The sequence below is a fragment of the Dendrobates tinctorius genome, unplaced genomic scaffold (genome assembly GCF_039654945.1).
Source record: "Dendrobates tinctorius isolate UK_male_01 unplaced genomic scaffold, ASM3965494v1 ptg000008l, whole genome shotgun sequence".
In the NCBI taxonomy this organism is placed as follows: Eukaryota; Metazoa; Chordata; class Amphibia; order Anura; family Dendrobatidae; genus Dendrobates; species Dendrobates tinctorius.
This window is the reverse complement of record NW_027361676.1, coordinates 17,425,924-17,440,998: the sequence shown is the minus strand read 5'-3', so window position 1 is coordinate 17,440,998 and position 15,075 is coordinate 17,425,924. Positions and strand designations below refer to the sequence as shown.

General features: G+C 43.0%; 1 protein-coding gene across 2 annotated transcripts; it reads left to right on the top strand.

Moving 5' to 3' along the window:
- Positions 1-3,528: 3,528 nt before the first annotated feature.
- FGG (fibrinogen gamma chain) lies at positions 3,529-14,694 on the top strand. Of its 2 annotated transcripts, XM_073576399.1 has the most exons (10): positions 3,529-3,685; positions 3,839-3,886; positions 3,978-4,161; positions 4,539-4,629; positions 4,953-5,083; positions 5,210-5,343; positions 8,818-9,002; positions 10,900-11,177; positions 12,085-12,248; positions 14,544-14,694. In XM_073576399.1, exons 1-10 carry the CDS (start codon positions 3,617-3,619, stop codon positions 14,556-14,558), a joined length of 1,299 nt encoding a protein of 432 aa, XP_073432500.1. In that variant the 5' UTR covers positions 3,529-3,616; the 3' UTR covers positions 14,559-14,694. The 2 variants fall into 2 exon arrangements, with proteins under 2 accessions (XP_073432500.1, XP_073432499.1); XM_073576398.1 differs by lacking the exon at positions 14,544-14,694 and having other exon boundaries at positions 12,085-13,862.
- The last annotated feature ends 381 nt before the right edge of the window (positions 14,695-15,075 follow it).

Here is a 15,075-nt window from a genome sequence, read left to right as displayed (position 1 = left end):
TGTAGGTGATGCCCGTACCCTAACATGTCCCATGTAACTGGTATGTGCTCTGTATGTCAGTGATACCCGTATCCTAACATGTCTCATGTAACTGGTGTGTGCTCTGTATGTCGGTGATACCCGTATCCTAACATGTCCCATGTAACTGGTGTGTGCTCTGTATGTCGGTGATGCCCGTATCCTTACAAGATCCACGTAATCCACGACCTCTTTACCTCCCGCAACCTTTCCTTCCTGGCCCTCACTGAGACCTGGCTGACACCCCCTGACACGGCCTCCCCGGCCGCACTGAGTTATGGCGGCCTCCACTTTACCCACACTCCTCGCCCTGGCAACAGACAAGGTGGAGGAGTGGGTTTCCTCCTTTCTAAAAACTGTTCTTCAACCCTATCCAACCCCCCACCCTCCCTTATCCTCCCTTCTTTCGAGGTTCACTCTGTCCGTATTTACTCTCCCTCTGATCTCCAAATGGCTGTCATATACTGACCACCGGGCTCAGCCACTGCCTTCATCGACCAATTCTCCACCTGGCTCCTCCACTTTCTCTCTGCTGACATCCCCACCATCATCATGGGGGACTTCAACATCTCCATTGACACCCACCAGCCAGCAGCCTCCAAACTCCTGTCACTTACCTCATCCTTTGGACTTACTCAGTGGTCCTCCACAGCCACCCACACAGATGGACATACACTAGACCTCTCTTCACCCGCCTCTGTTCCCTATCTAATCTCACAACCTCTCCCTGCCCCCTATCTGACCACCATGTACTCACCTTCTCATCCTTGTCCTTCTCACCTGCCCCCCATGTCCAGCCACTAGCACATCCTCGCAGAAACCTCACACACCTAAACATCCACAGACTCTGACTCTCTTCTACCTCTGTCCTCCATATCTTCACTCCACAACACGGACAGTGCCACCGCTTTCTACAATGCCACCCTCACATCAGCCATAGACTCAGTTGCCCCTCTCATGCATGACAAAGTGCGACAAACCAATAGGCAACCCTGGCAAAACAACCTCACCAAAAAACTTTGACAAGCATCCAGGGTCGCGGAGCGGCGTTAGAAGAAAACACGCCTGCCAGACGACTTCACTGCTTTCAAACAAGCTACACTTGCCTTTAAATCAGCCCTCACCTCTGCTAAACAGACCTATTTCACAAACCTTGTATCTTCATTATCCCACAACCCAAAACAACTGTTCAGCACATTCAACTCTCTCCTCCGCCCACCACTGCCACCTCCAACTCCCCTCATCTCTGCTGAGGACTTTGCCACCTACTTCAAAAACAAGATTGACCAAACAAGGCAAACCTTTACAGTTCCACCACCCCAACCGCTCCACATACCAGACCTCTGCCCTTCCCTAATAACCTCCCTCTCCAACATCACTGAAGGAGAGCTTACTAATCTCCTTTCCAAGTCACGCCTCATCACCTGTGCACTTGACCCCATCCCTTCCCACCTGCTCCCCAACCTCACTAACATGATCATTCCAGCCCTAACCCATCTCATCAACCTATCCCTAACTTCTGGAACCTTCCCCTTTGCCTTCAAACATGCCACCATAACACCCATCCTCAAAAAATCAAACCTTGACCCAACTGCTATGCCCATCTATCGCCCTATATCACTGCTCCCGTTTGCTTCCAAACTCCTTGAACAGCATGTCCATGCTCAACTTTCCTCCCACCTCTCATCTAACTCCCTCCTTGACATCCTGCAATCTGGCTTCCGCCCCCACCACTCCACTGAAACTGCCCTGACCAAAATTACTAATGACTTACTCACAGCCAAAGCTAACAGACAGTTCTCTATCCTCCTCCTTCTTGACCTGTCCTCTGCCTTTGACACAGTTGATCACTGCCTACTGCTACAGATTCTTTCATCCCTTGGCATCAAAGACCTTGCCCTGTCCTGGATTTCCTCATACCTTTCTGACTGCACATTCAGCGTTTCCCACTCCCACACTACCTCCTCATCCCGTCCCTCTCTGTTGGAGTCCCCCAAGGCTCTGTCCTCGGGCCCCTACTTTTTTCCATCTATACTCTTGGCCTAGGACAACTCATAAAGTCCCATGACTTCCAGTACGACCTGTAAGCAGATGACACTCATATCTACCTCTCTGGCCCAGATGTCACCTCTCTGCTGTCCAGAATCCCGGAGTGTCTATCAGCCATATCCTCCTTTTTCACCGCTCGCTTCCTAAAACTCAACGTAGACAAAACTGAACTCATTATCTTTCCTCCATCTCACGTATCTTCCATACCCGATCTATCTATTATGGTAAACGGCATCACGCTCTCTCCAGCACGTGAAATCCGCTGCCTCGGAGTAACTCTCGACTCTGCTCTGTCCTTTAAACCACACGTCCAATCTCTTACCACCTCCTGTCGCCTCCAACTCAAAAATATTTCCAGAATCCATCCCTTCCTCTGTCCTCAATCTACTAAAACTCTTGTACATGCCCTCATCATCTCCCACCTTGACTACTGCAACACTCTCCTCTGTGGCCTCCCTGCTAACTCTCTTGCACCACTCCAGTCTGTCCTCAATTATGCTGCCCGACAAATCCACCTCTCTGCTCGCTACTCCACCTGTCTCCCCCCTCTGAAAATCCCTCCATTGGCTCCCAATTCCCCAACGAATCCAGTTCAAACTACTAACACTGACCTACAAAGCCATCCACAACCTTTCCAGTCCCTATATCTCCGAACTAATCTCCCAATATCTTCCCTCACGTAATCTTCGATCCTCCCAAGACCTCCTCCACTCCTCCACACTTATTCGTTCCTCACACAACCTCCTCCAAGATTTCTCCCGAATATCCCCTATCCTCAGAAATGCCATGCCTCACCACGTCCGATTATCCACCACCCTCGGAACCTGAAAACCCATCTTTTCAGGAAAGCTTACAGTCTGCAATAACCATTCTGCCGCCTCACCACCGCCTGAGCCGCCGCCTCATCCCCACCAGAGCTGCTGCACCCCCGACCTTCTGTCTCTTCCCCACTATCCCATAGAATGCAAGTCCGCAAGGACAGGGTCCTCTCCCCTCTGCACCCGTCTGTCATTGTAAATTTGTTTACTGTTAACGATATCTATAACTTTGTTTATAACCCCCCTTCTCATGTACAGCACCATGGAATTAATGGTGCTATATAAATAAATAATAATGTCCCATATAAGTGGTGTGTGTTCTGTATGTCGTGATGTACACACAGTGCCCACCGAGCCGGTAATAGTATTTCCACATAGCAATGCTTAAGTCTTAAATTCCAGTCTTTTTATTGTAGCACAATGATAGATCCTGGTTGTTTAAAGCACAAAACATTACTGGAAATCAACTCATTGAGCAACCAGCGCAATCCACAATTACTAAAAAAAAAAGAAAAGTTGTTTAATAATTGTCTCCAAAGACAAATTGACTCATGTTCTCTTCTGAGCTCCTCCCACCTGACCTTTTATCTGACCTCTGGACAAATCATTGTTCCTATTTGCATGGTTTCTGTCAGCCAGGGGCAGCGCATAAAACTGCAGTAACCTGCAAGGTCCACTTCATTTGTGAACTATCCAGCTAAGCAGGTACAGGAGAAAGAGGACCTGCTACAATGACACGATTGTACCACCAGGTTGTGCTATTTCTCCAGTCCATACTCCTCTTCTCCAGCACTTATTCTGTGAGTACAGAGCCTTAGTTATACATTGGAAATCTAGATATATTCATTGAGCATTTTATTAGTGTATTTGGATAGCAGCTGAGTTATGCAAATACATTCTTAAAATACTACTAAATAGAATTTACCGCAATACCTATGTATTTCTTTCTGCAGAACCTGGTGCCAAACACAGATAACTGCTGCATCCTAGATGACCGATTTGTAAGTATACTAATTAATTGTAAGGATCCCTTGGTGATCTGTAGTGTCGTTAAGGACTTTTTTTAAGGGCTTAATTATTGTCTGCTTCTAGGGGGAGTACTGTCCAACTACATGCGGAGTCTCAGACTTTCTAAACACATACTACACAGAAGTAGACACAGATCTGCAGTATTTCGAAGGACTTTTAAATCAAATTAGAAATGACACAACGACTACTACCATAATTGTGACTGACATGCAACAAGTCGGGACAAAGCCCCAAACAGCTCCTCAAGGTAAGGAACGCGGCTCGTGTAGAGATGAAAGCGATTCTAACGCCAGATTTTACAATTAAACACATGTCTAGGACCTGATGAGGCCGGCGTACTTAGTTTAAAAAATCATGCCACAATGGCTTTATAATCCTAGGAATCTTTAGGAATCCAGCTCTAGTTGAACTCTTAAAATGTTCATTTAATAAATAGGCAAGGAAAAGTTTCAAAAAGGATTGTACAGTTATTTTTGCATACATTTTCAAAGTAAGTGTACCAGCTTCATCAAGTCTCAGAGATCTGAAATATGGTGATATATCACTTTTAGTCATTTGTGTTCTTTGCAAACATATTATACCCTTGGTATTTATTTTCGTATATTGTTTTATTTAAATATATAGGGATTAAAGATCCTACACAGAAATCCAGAAGTATGCTGGATGAGATTACAAGATATGAAAGGACAATTACAGAAAATGAGAGGATCATACAGTGAGTAATTTAAATGTATAATTAATAGTTCTCTATATTCTTGAAATGAATGAATAAGGCAACAGGAAGCTGTGGGGATAATAGGAATAGTTATTCAAGAAGAAGTTTCGGACATAAGGAAACTGCACAATGCCAGACTGCTACTCTTATAAAAGTAAAGCCAGTCACTTATCTGATTATGGCTTTCTAGAATGTGATCTAAAATAATTATTCTGCTCATTCAGTATGGAGAAAGCATTAATATTTTACAAAATAAAAGATGCTTCACTCATGAACTTCTGTTTAGTTTATTATAACAAGTTTCTTTTGTACATTTTATATAGAGAATTACAAGAAATACTGAACTCAAACTCACAGAAGATTACCCTGCTGAAGCAGAAGATATCGGTTCTGGAGAACCAGTGCCAACAACCATGCAAAGATACTGTCGAAATACAGGAGTTCACAGGAAAAGGTATGGCTTAAGATTGGAGAAAATAGATGGACTTCTTGTCTGTGTGAACCATCTGCTACTCCTACAATATTAACCATTCCTAATATGAGAGAAGTATTGATAGGGAACGTTTTTTTTTCATTTCAGATTGTCAAGAAGTTGCAAATAAGGGAGCACGGACCAGTGGTCTCTACTATGTCAAGCCTATAAAAGCCAAGCAGCAGTTCCTGGTTTATTGTGAAATTCAGCCATCTGGTGCTGCATGGACCGTTCTACAAAGAGTGAGTGAAAATAGGCTAGAATCATAAAGTGGAGCTCCAGAGGGACTCCTGATGTTGTGTCACTTTTTAGTGGGTCTCTATTGCCCAGGTACGGTGTACAGCTCTAAAGGTAGTGCAACGTTGTAGGCACCATCCATGGATCTCGGTCTGATTATAGACCACAATGCATGGACTGGCCGCGGATCTCCTAACCTGAGCGTGTCAGGCTTGTAATAATACATGAAGCTGTTAGGAGTCCAGCAGCCAATCCGTGCATTGCGGTCCAAGATCTGTCCGATATCTGCATGTGCCCTAACAAACATACACAAATGTGTGGAAGACTTTGCTTTTGTGTCTGCCTAAAAAGACAGACACCTCTAGAACAGAGGCTAGATTGGCTACAAAGTGACTTCATCTGCCTCAATATAGTGACTGGGTCCATCAGGGCTCTATCGCGGGTTCAATCTGAATCGCAATATTAATAGCTTCAGACAGAAGCCCTGAAAGAGTCTCAAACATTTGGTCAAATGTGATGTGAACTCTGGTTTTCCATTGAGAAGGAATAGAGACCTTAGGACACCCATTCTAGTGATAGGTGGGGGTCCTATAGGTGGGGCCAAACTGATCAGCAATTGTCATCTGTGTTGTGGATAGGTGATAAATGTTGACTGTGTGAATACGGCAATCAAGACTGGTCCAGGACATGAAACAGCTCCATTTTTGGCTGCATTCACACATGCGTTGTAAACCTTCTAGTGCTGTCTATTTTTTTATTTTACATGGAAAGAACACAGACACACAGAGCTTCAGTGATCTGTACACACATCCTTCTGTCCAAGTCCTGACACTTGAGCATGTCCTATTGTCATCTGTTGTAATGATCATCCTTGACCACTAAAGTCTATGAGGATCCATTACGAAAGGATGAAAGACATACTTTGTACTTTAATGATTTAATTTGTATTTAACTGATCTTTTGCTGAGACTATGTTCAGACATGGAGAAAGACACAGATGCAAAACTGATGACACACACAGAAAAGAAATGGGCTGTACTACACGTATATATCAACATGTGGAATATAGCCTTAGGCCAGGTTCATATGGGTGTATCTTACAGTCAATATTCAGACCACAATGCTCGGACTCACCGTGGTCCTCCCAAAGTGAACTTCCAGACTCTCAGGGTGTGTGCACACGCTGCGAATACCATTAAAATCAATGAAAACCGCAGTGCAGACAGTGCAGATTTTTCCGTGTGGATTTGCTGCGGTTTCAAAACCGCAGCATGTCAATTCTTTGTGCGGATTCCGCTGCGGTTTGGCACCTGCTCCATGGCAGGTGTCAAGCCGCAGGGGAAAACAGCAGAAAAACTGCAGATAAACCGCAGGTCTTTTGACCTGCGGATTTACCTGCGGTTTTTGACAAATCCGCGCGGAAAAATCCGCAGGACAATCCACAGCGTGTGCACACACCCTCAGGGTACGTCCCCACGGTCAGTAAACGCTGCGGGTTGGACGCTGCGCACATCTGCAGCGTCCAGATGTTACAACATAGTGGATGGGTTTTCAAGACATCACATGTCCCCACTATGCGTGCACTAACGCCTGCGGCTTACCTGCGGAGATGGATATGCGGCACGTCTTTCCAGACTGCAGCATGTCAATTTATCTCACCTGTACAATGTATTGGATGCGGTGGATCCGCTCGGTTCAGTAACCACATGTGGAATCATCTGTGTTCAAAACACAGCAGCGCTTTGGACGGAGCAGACATGTGCTGCGTCCAAAGCGCTGCCAGTTCCTGACCGTGGCAACATACCTTTAGGCTACGTGCACACGCTGCGGAATGGGGTGCGGATTTGGCCGCACAGATTTTATATTATCCTGCGGTTTGGCCCTGCGGTTTCACCATCTCCACAATGGTGGAGATAGGAAACCGCTGCGGAATCCGCAGAAAGAATTGACATGTCAATTTTTTCTGCGGTTTCAAAACCGCAGGAAAACCGCGCGGAAAAATCCGCACCGTCTGTACTGCGTTTTTTTATTCCCATAGGGAATAATGGTGCTGTACACCGCAGCAAAAACTGCTGCGGACCCGCAGCGGCCAAATCCGCTGCGGAACCGCAGCAGAATCCGCAGCGTGTGCACACAGCCTTAGATGCATGTAAGGCCGTATGTTCGGTCAAGCATTATGGTGGATATAAGGACTGTGAAATACACTGGTCTGAATCTGCACCAAAGGCTAATAAATCGGTCTGATTATGGTAATCATACTCTGATCAGAGTTTGGTCATAGTGTGATCCCATTTTCTCAGATGAGGAGAAGATAAAAAAAATTCTCCATCTTCTCCATTCAGTCAGTCCATGAAATTCAGACTGCACTCAGATTTCCTGAGACAGGGACTTTTTTTTACTGATGGAGCTGCTGTGAGAGTGTTTTTTTTATCTGGGGAAGTTGTTGTTTTTAATATTTAATTTTGGGGTACATACAACATTTTAATTGCTTTTCACTGAATTTATTGGAAGAATCGGTAGCCGAAAAACAGCAAGCTTTTTTCATTTTTGAATAAGGAGAAGAGATGATTAAAATGTTGATATATTTCCCCATCTTTGTTCTTTTGAACAAGTGTATTACATAATTTTCATTTTATTTTTTAGCTCCCTAGAGCAGGGTTCCCCAACTACTGTACAGTCCTCAAGGCCCACCAACAGATCATGTTTTCAGGATTTCCTTAGTATTGCTCAGGTGATAATTGCTTCACCTGTGCAATACAAAGGAAATCCAGAAAACATGATCTGTTGGTGGGCCTTCAGGACCGGCGTTGGGGAACCCTGCCCTAGAGAACCTGGAGATGTGATTGTTTGTGCTTTAAACCAAAATACTATATTAATTGACAATGGAATGTACATGGCTAAACAGCAGCTCTGAGTAATTGGTAGTGGTTGTTGTCGACTGCAGAAGGAGATGAGTTTGTAGTGAGTTTTTGATGCTGCGCATTTTCACTGCACCAAAAACACAGCATCTTACAGTTTCAGCAAAGTGGATAGGATTTAGAGAAACCTCATGCCCCCTGTGCTTCTTTTTTTACGCAGATTTTCCCTATAGACTTGCATTAGATGCAGAAAATCCATTAACATGCATTTTCAGGGCGTTTCTGCGGAAATAAACTAAAAACGCATGGGTGTAGATATGATCTACATAGATTATAATGGGTACGTGTTCCATTTTGTGAAAAGCATGGATAGAACATGAATGTGAAAACTGGATATCTGAATTAGGCCTAACAATGTACAAAGGGTTAATAGGCCCAGTTACTCAATGTGCAATACCTTTGGGATTGTGGCAAAGACCCTGTTAAACAACATGCAGTAAGAAAATTGACCATCAGTATCATGCTTGTCTACACAAAAACTACATCAAATCTGCATGGTGTAACCTTAGCTTCAGGAAATACAATAATATAAAGTGATTTCTGTACTTCTTTTTTCCCCAGAGGCTTGATGGCAGTGTGGACTTCAATAAGAACTGGGTCCAATATAAAGAAGGCTTTGGATATTTGTCACCAACTGACACAACAGAGTATTGGCTTGGAAATGAAAAGATTCATCTACTCAGCACCCAAAGCACCACGCCATATGTTCTGAGGATAGAACTCGAGGACTGGAGCGGCCATAAGAGGTGAAAAATGCAAATCATGACCTATGAGCCCCAAACTCGCACATTTGATAGCAATGCCCCAAAAAGTGAAAGTATAGGCTTGTTTTCTGCACTTGTCTGTTCAGAGGATTCAAAGGACCCAATGCATCCAAGTATTGACGCCAGACAGTTTGAAGTTTACGACATTTTTGTGTAGAGTTTTTGGGTGACTTTTTGCGTTTTGACATCAGTTTTTACCCAGCTTCGCAAAAAAAATTGGCGAGACTGGGGCTGTACAGGGTATGGCGTCACCTGCTCATCTAATTAATGGTGAGCTGCAGCATACCTTACACTATAAATTTTTCTTCAGTCCCTGAAAGTAGTAATATTTATTGTGAGGCGCACAGAGGCACGCAACACTTTTGAGATACGCCTAAAGTGCTCACCACTTAATGATCACTTGTATCTGACTCCAACACACAACCTCATCAAGTCTGGCATGACCAACTCCCCTCCTGGTGAATTGGGGGGCCATAGACTATTGTGGAACTTGCTGTGATCTAGTACATCAGCCTAAATAGATGGAATGCAAAATGCACCAAATTCATCAAAATAACACAAGGTGTGAAGGGCACGATGAGAATAAATCCAGCACACGTCCCCTGCTATTTCCTTAAAATGGCATGTTTTATTAATCCAAAGTTTAAATGTACTCCAAAGAGTTGAACAGGACATCCTGAAGTAAATGTAACCTCATGGCATAATGCATAATCGGCATCAGAAAAGTTTATTGTCCTATGGTGAGAGTCACATGGCCGCATAACTCTGACCAGGATCACAACGCAATGCTCGGGCTGGCCATCGGCTCTCCGGATAGGAGCATGAAAGCTGTATGGAAATACCTGCTCCTAGTGGGAGAGGTGATGCCATTATCAGGATTTTGTTGCCATCCTCATCTGAGTTATATGTCTGTTTGACTCTCCAGTAACGTTAAGCCCTCACGATGAGGTTTTGGTGAATTTTGGACACTGTGTGTTTTTGCTGCCCAAAAAACGCAGCATCTTAAAGTTCCAGCAAATTGGATGAGATTTACAGAAATCTTTTGCTCAACTGTACTTTCTTTTTATGTTGTGTAAACTCACCTGTGTTGCATGTTTTAAATCTGCAACATCCAAAACTCACCAGCTACTACACCTGGGAACATAGATTTATGCAATCACATAGCTGGCAATATTGAAAGGCTATACTATGTTTTTTATGTATACTGATATTTAAAGGGGTTGTTCGGGCTTTTCACATAAGCTCAGTGCATATCTGGGCTGCAGAATGCTGATAATAAGTAATTTACCTTCTGTGGCCAGTTTGCAGGGTTTGCTAGATATCGTCTCTTGCTTGTAAGAAAAACGTCCAGGGGGGGTGTGTTCTGGCATTGAAATGAGAACTGGTCATTTCCTCCTACTCTACTAAAAGCATGCTGTCTGTAGCAACAACCCCACCCTCCATAGCTACAGGCCCTCCCCGACCACATGAACAAGCCCTCCTCACACAGTAACAAATCCTCCCCCTCTAGCAGCCTCAGTGCAGAGAGCAGGACCACCCAGCTGCTCCTCCCCCAGACACACGCTGAACAGTGATCTATGGAAAGTGAAACTAGTGAGGAGGAAACGACCAGTTCTCATTTTAATGCCAGAACACACCCTCCTGGACGTTTTTCTTACAAGCAAGAGATGATATCTAGCGAACCCTGCAAACTGGCCACATAAGGTAAATTACTTATTGTCAGCATTCTGCAGCCCAGATATGCACTGAGATTATGTGAAAAGCCCGGACAACCCCTTTAAGTCTGATCATTTGTTGGTGTCAATGGAGAATTTAAGTCTTAAAGTACCACATTTAAATTGTTTTTAACTTAAAATAACCCTTCCTTTTTCCTATACAGCGTAGCGGACTATTCCACATTCAGACTGGGTGCTGAAAAGGATAAGTACCGGCTGACATATGCATATTTTCTTGGTGGTGATGCTGGAGATGCATTTGATGGCGTTGATTTTGGAGATGATCCAAGTGACAAGTTCTTCACCTCTCACAATGGCATGCAGTTCAGCACTTTTGACAAAGATAATGACAAATTTGAAGGAAACTGTGCTGAGCAAGATGGATCTGGATGGTGGATGAACAGATGTCATGCTGGTCAGCTCAATGGCAAATATTATCCAGGTAATAGTCTTGTATGTGAACCTAGGCATATACATTTTGCCGGTTGAAAAACCTTGACTTCATTCAGCCCTGGACACATTTCAGCCATTGAGATATATATTGTCTCAGCTTGGATGTGCTACGTTATTGATTCATTCATCTATATCCTAGCATAAAATTAATTTTTCGCCTACTTGAGTCACAATTTTATACAATCCCTGGCCTCAACCCATTAAAAGGAATCTGTCACCAGGAAAACTCTATTAACCATTAGATGTGTGGCTAATCTACAGTCTAATAGTGTCATTAACATGGAAATTTCAAGTTATCTCCTGGTTACAGGTTCCCTTTATAGGGAATCTGTCACCCCTTTTTTGAGATATCATATAATGATATCATTCAATTGTGTGTCACATAAGGATTCTCTTAGTACTTTTGCTTCCCCCTGACCCCGCACCTTTCATGCATAAATACCTTTTTTATATCGGTTCAGATGCATGTAAACTGCCGCTGTCCGGTCCGATGGGCGGGGCTTATTCACATGCCCCCCCCCTCCCTGTCTTGCTCTACACAAGAAGAAATGCACAGAGCAAGACAGGGAGGAGCAGGTGAATAAGCCCCGCCCAGCGGACCGGACCACTGCAGTTTACATACATCAGAACCGATATAAAAAAGATATTTATGCATGAAAGGTGCGGGGTCAGGGGGAAGCAAAAGTATTAAGAGAATCCTTATGTAACACACAATTGAATGATATCATTATATGATATCTCAAAAAAGGGGTGACAGATTCCCTTTAAATGTTTAATTAGTGTCAGTGCTGGACACTGTTTCTTTTTCACAAACCTTTGGCTGTTATTGCATGAACCAAGACTAGATGGTAAAAAAAAAATCACTTACTAATTTTTTTCTATTTCATTTCTTTCAGATGGCACCTACTCCGAGTCTGATACTACCGGAGGTTACGACAATGGTATCATTTGGGCAACATGGCGCAGCCGTTGGTACTCCATGAAGAAAACATCAATGAAAATCATTCCTTTGAGCCGATACGGAGACAATGATGACCAGCAGTTTTCAAAGGATGGAAAGGTCGGAACTCAGGGCCGCGGAGATTTCTAGAATTGTGACTCTTTTATCTGTTTCACACTGAACGGTTCTCATATTCTCAGCATCACACCATACCTCATGTCTTCTCTAGCTCCAGTTTTACAAATAAAGTGTACCAAGCATGGAAAGAATCGGTGATGCTATTGCCAGTGCTGTTTTCTGCTGCGCTTGCTATCCTTGTTTTATCCGCAAAAGTAATATTAAGAAAGTGAATTAGAAAATATATTTCTTAAATGTTTCCCATACAAATTAGAAAACAATGAAAGGACTAAAGCATTCATGATCTGTATCCTATCAGCAGGTCACACTCAGGAAAGTCTGATGACCATTATAACAACAGTTCTAATGATTGGTGGCTCCTGAGGGTCAAAACTCAAAATGTTTTAGCTTCCTCATATTTAATTGAGTATAATAATTTTTCCCTGAGTATCTAGAAAAGCCTTTTCCAGAACTTTCATTATAGATACTCCAATGGCAACAATAGATGGTTCTCAATCATATTACGAAGTACAGATGTTTGTGACAGCCTTTGTTCAGGTTCTGCATGAGCCAATTATGTATGACCCATGTCTGCAATGTCTTTACTTGTTTGTAGCCTAGAAACAATAATATACTAACTGTGTTCATGTAAAAATTGCAGAATTAAAAAAAAAAAGATGGTTAATATTTATCAAAGGGAACCTGTGAGCTGTTTTTTATATGTTATCCAAGGGGCTAAGAGCCTGATTCCGCTAATTTGTCATTTACTAGGCTGTGTGTTGATATTTAATAAAAATTAATGTTTTAGCAGCAAGAGATTATCACTACAGGACTAGTTGTCTCGTGCCATTTAGTCCTTCGGTGTAACCCCGCCCCCACCATTGGTTAACATCTTCCTGTTAATATTAAGTCTACACAGGAAGCTGCCAGTCAGTGGAATGGGCCGAGGTCACACTTGTGAGTGTTATAGTATGCTGTAGATAAGCCCTGAAAGGCACTGGCCGCATCTTATAGCGGCCAAAACAGCCGACAGGTTCGCTTTAAGGGTGTGTGCACACGCTGCGGATTGTCCTACGGATTTTTCCACGCGGATTTGTCAAAAACCGCAGGTCAAAAGACCTGCGGATTGGCCTGCGGTTTGACACCTCTACAATGGAGCAGGTGTAAAACTGCTGCGAATTCTGCACAAAGAATTGACATGCTGCGGTTTTGAAACCGCATCAAATCCACGCGGAAAAATCCACACTGTCTGCACTGCGGTTTTCATTTTTTATTGATTATAATGGTACTGTACACCGCAGCAGAAACTGCTGGGGATCCGCAGGACCAAAACCGCTGGGGATCTGCAGCAGAATCCGTAGCGTGTGCACATACCCTTACTGGTTTTCAGCTGTGGGTGGTGTTAAAGACACTGGATGACAGATGACAATACAGATGAACAATTATATGATTTTCTGGCTTGTCTGAATCCATCCTTAAAAAAAATATTGTTGTTTTTTCATTCACTGATTAATATGACAGGGCGAGTTTGATTTGTAACTTAGATCGAAAATGGAAAAGCCCAAGTTTCTTCTTTGCACACAATCAGGCCACAAATAAACTCGGACTTGTGAAACACCCATAGACTATAATTGGTACTTGTTCTATCAGTGAAAAACACGGATGTAACCCATTCGTGAAGAGCGGATGTCTGAATGAGGCCGTAGGAACACAGCTGTTTTTCCTCACTCATATGCTAAGTTCTCAAGAGCATATAAAAAATTGTCCAGTTTTCATTGAGGAAGAAACGGACGATTTTCATCACAATAGTTATCCATATGCAATCCTTATGGCTACTTTTTAAAAAAAAAAAAATCATCAGTTATTAAAATGTACAAGACAAAATGCAGTTTTATATGCTAAAGAGCTGCAATGTATCCATAAAACCGGATGCTATATGGTTGAATCTGACGGGATCTGATTTTTTTTTTTTTTGCACCCCCATAGACTTGAACAGGTGACATCCTCCAGGCCATACAGAAGAAACTAGCGCATGCTGCAATTTCTTTTCACCCACGCATTCACTAAAATCCACACATCTGAAAGCCGTGTTTCTATTATCCTTTTCCTCTGATTGTTCCACTCCTGGTTTTGGCTTACAAACACAGATGTGAAATACTGACCAAATACTGATAGTGTGACTGTGGTCTTAGGCTCTGCCTGTGCACACAGGAGATATCTCGCAGCTGCTGAGGCTTCTTTTTGCTGCACTGTGTAGGTGAGTTGTAATATTTAATCTCTTGTTCTCTTTCATTGTAGGGTGGGGACATATAAATTGACAGACTTTAATACAAGCTCCAGATGGATTTCACCAGATCTTTCAGTCTCGAAAATCGCACTATGTCCTGTAGAAAGAAGACACATTAAAATTACATTTAACTTTAAAAATAAAGTCTATTTTATCTCAAAAGGTATTTTTATTTAGTAGTGCCATGCGATTATAATACAAATATGTCGTATACGACAAGGTCTTACAAGATGTAATGATAAAAACATTGGCCGGAAACTCCTTTTTTATGTCTATTTAGTGGATGAGCACTAATTGTGGGGGGGGTCTTGCTACACAAATGAGTTTTTATCATGGGGGAGTCAGAGTGTGAATTGTGTTATGAATTTTATAGGCAATATGAAACATTTCATCGATCCCATCGAACAAGCATGAAAAATAAAGTAGAACTCTGAAAGCACTAAAGGTATATAAAACATTTAAGGCCGGGGTCAAAACTGCGAGTGCAGCGTGAGACTCTTGCCTCAATACCCGGCACAGCCGTCGGCGGTTCGGACCGGAGCA

Coding starts and splice junctions, on each gene's coding strand:
- FGG (XM_073576398.1), top strand. CDS start 3,617: ATGACACGATTGTACCACCAGGTTGTGCTATTTCTCCAGTCCATACTC. Junction 3,887..3,977: donor GCATCCTAGATGACCGATTT/GTAAGTATACTA, acceptor GTCTGCTTCTAG/GGGGAGTACTGTCCAACTAC. Junction 5,084..5,209: donor ACAGGAGTTCACAGGAAAAG/GTATGGCTTAAG, acceptor TTTTCATTTCAG/ATTGTCAAGAAGTTGCAAAT.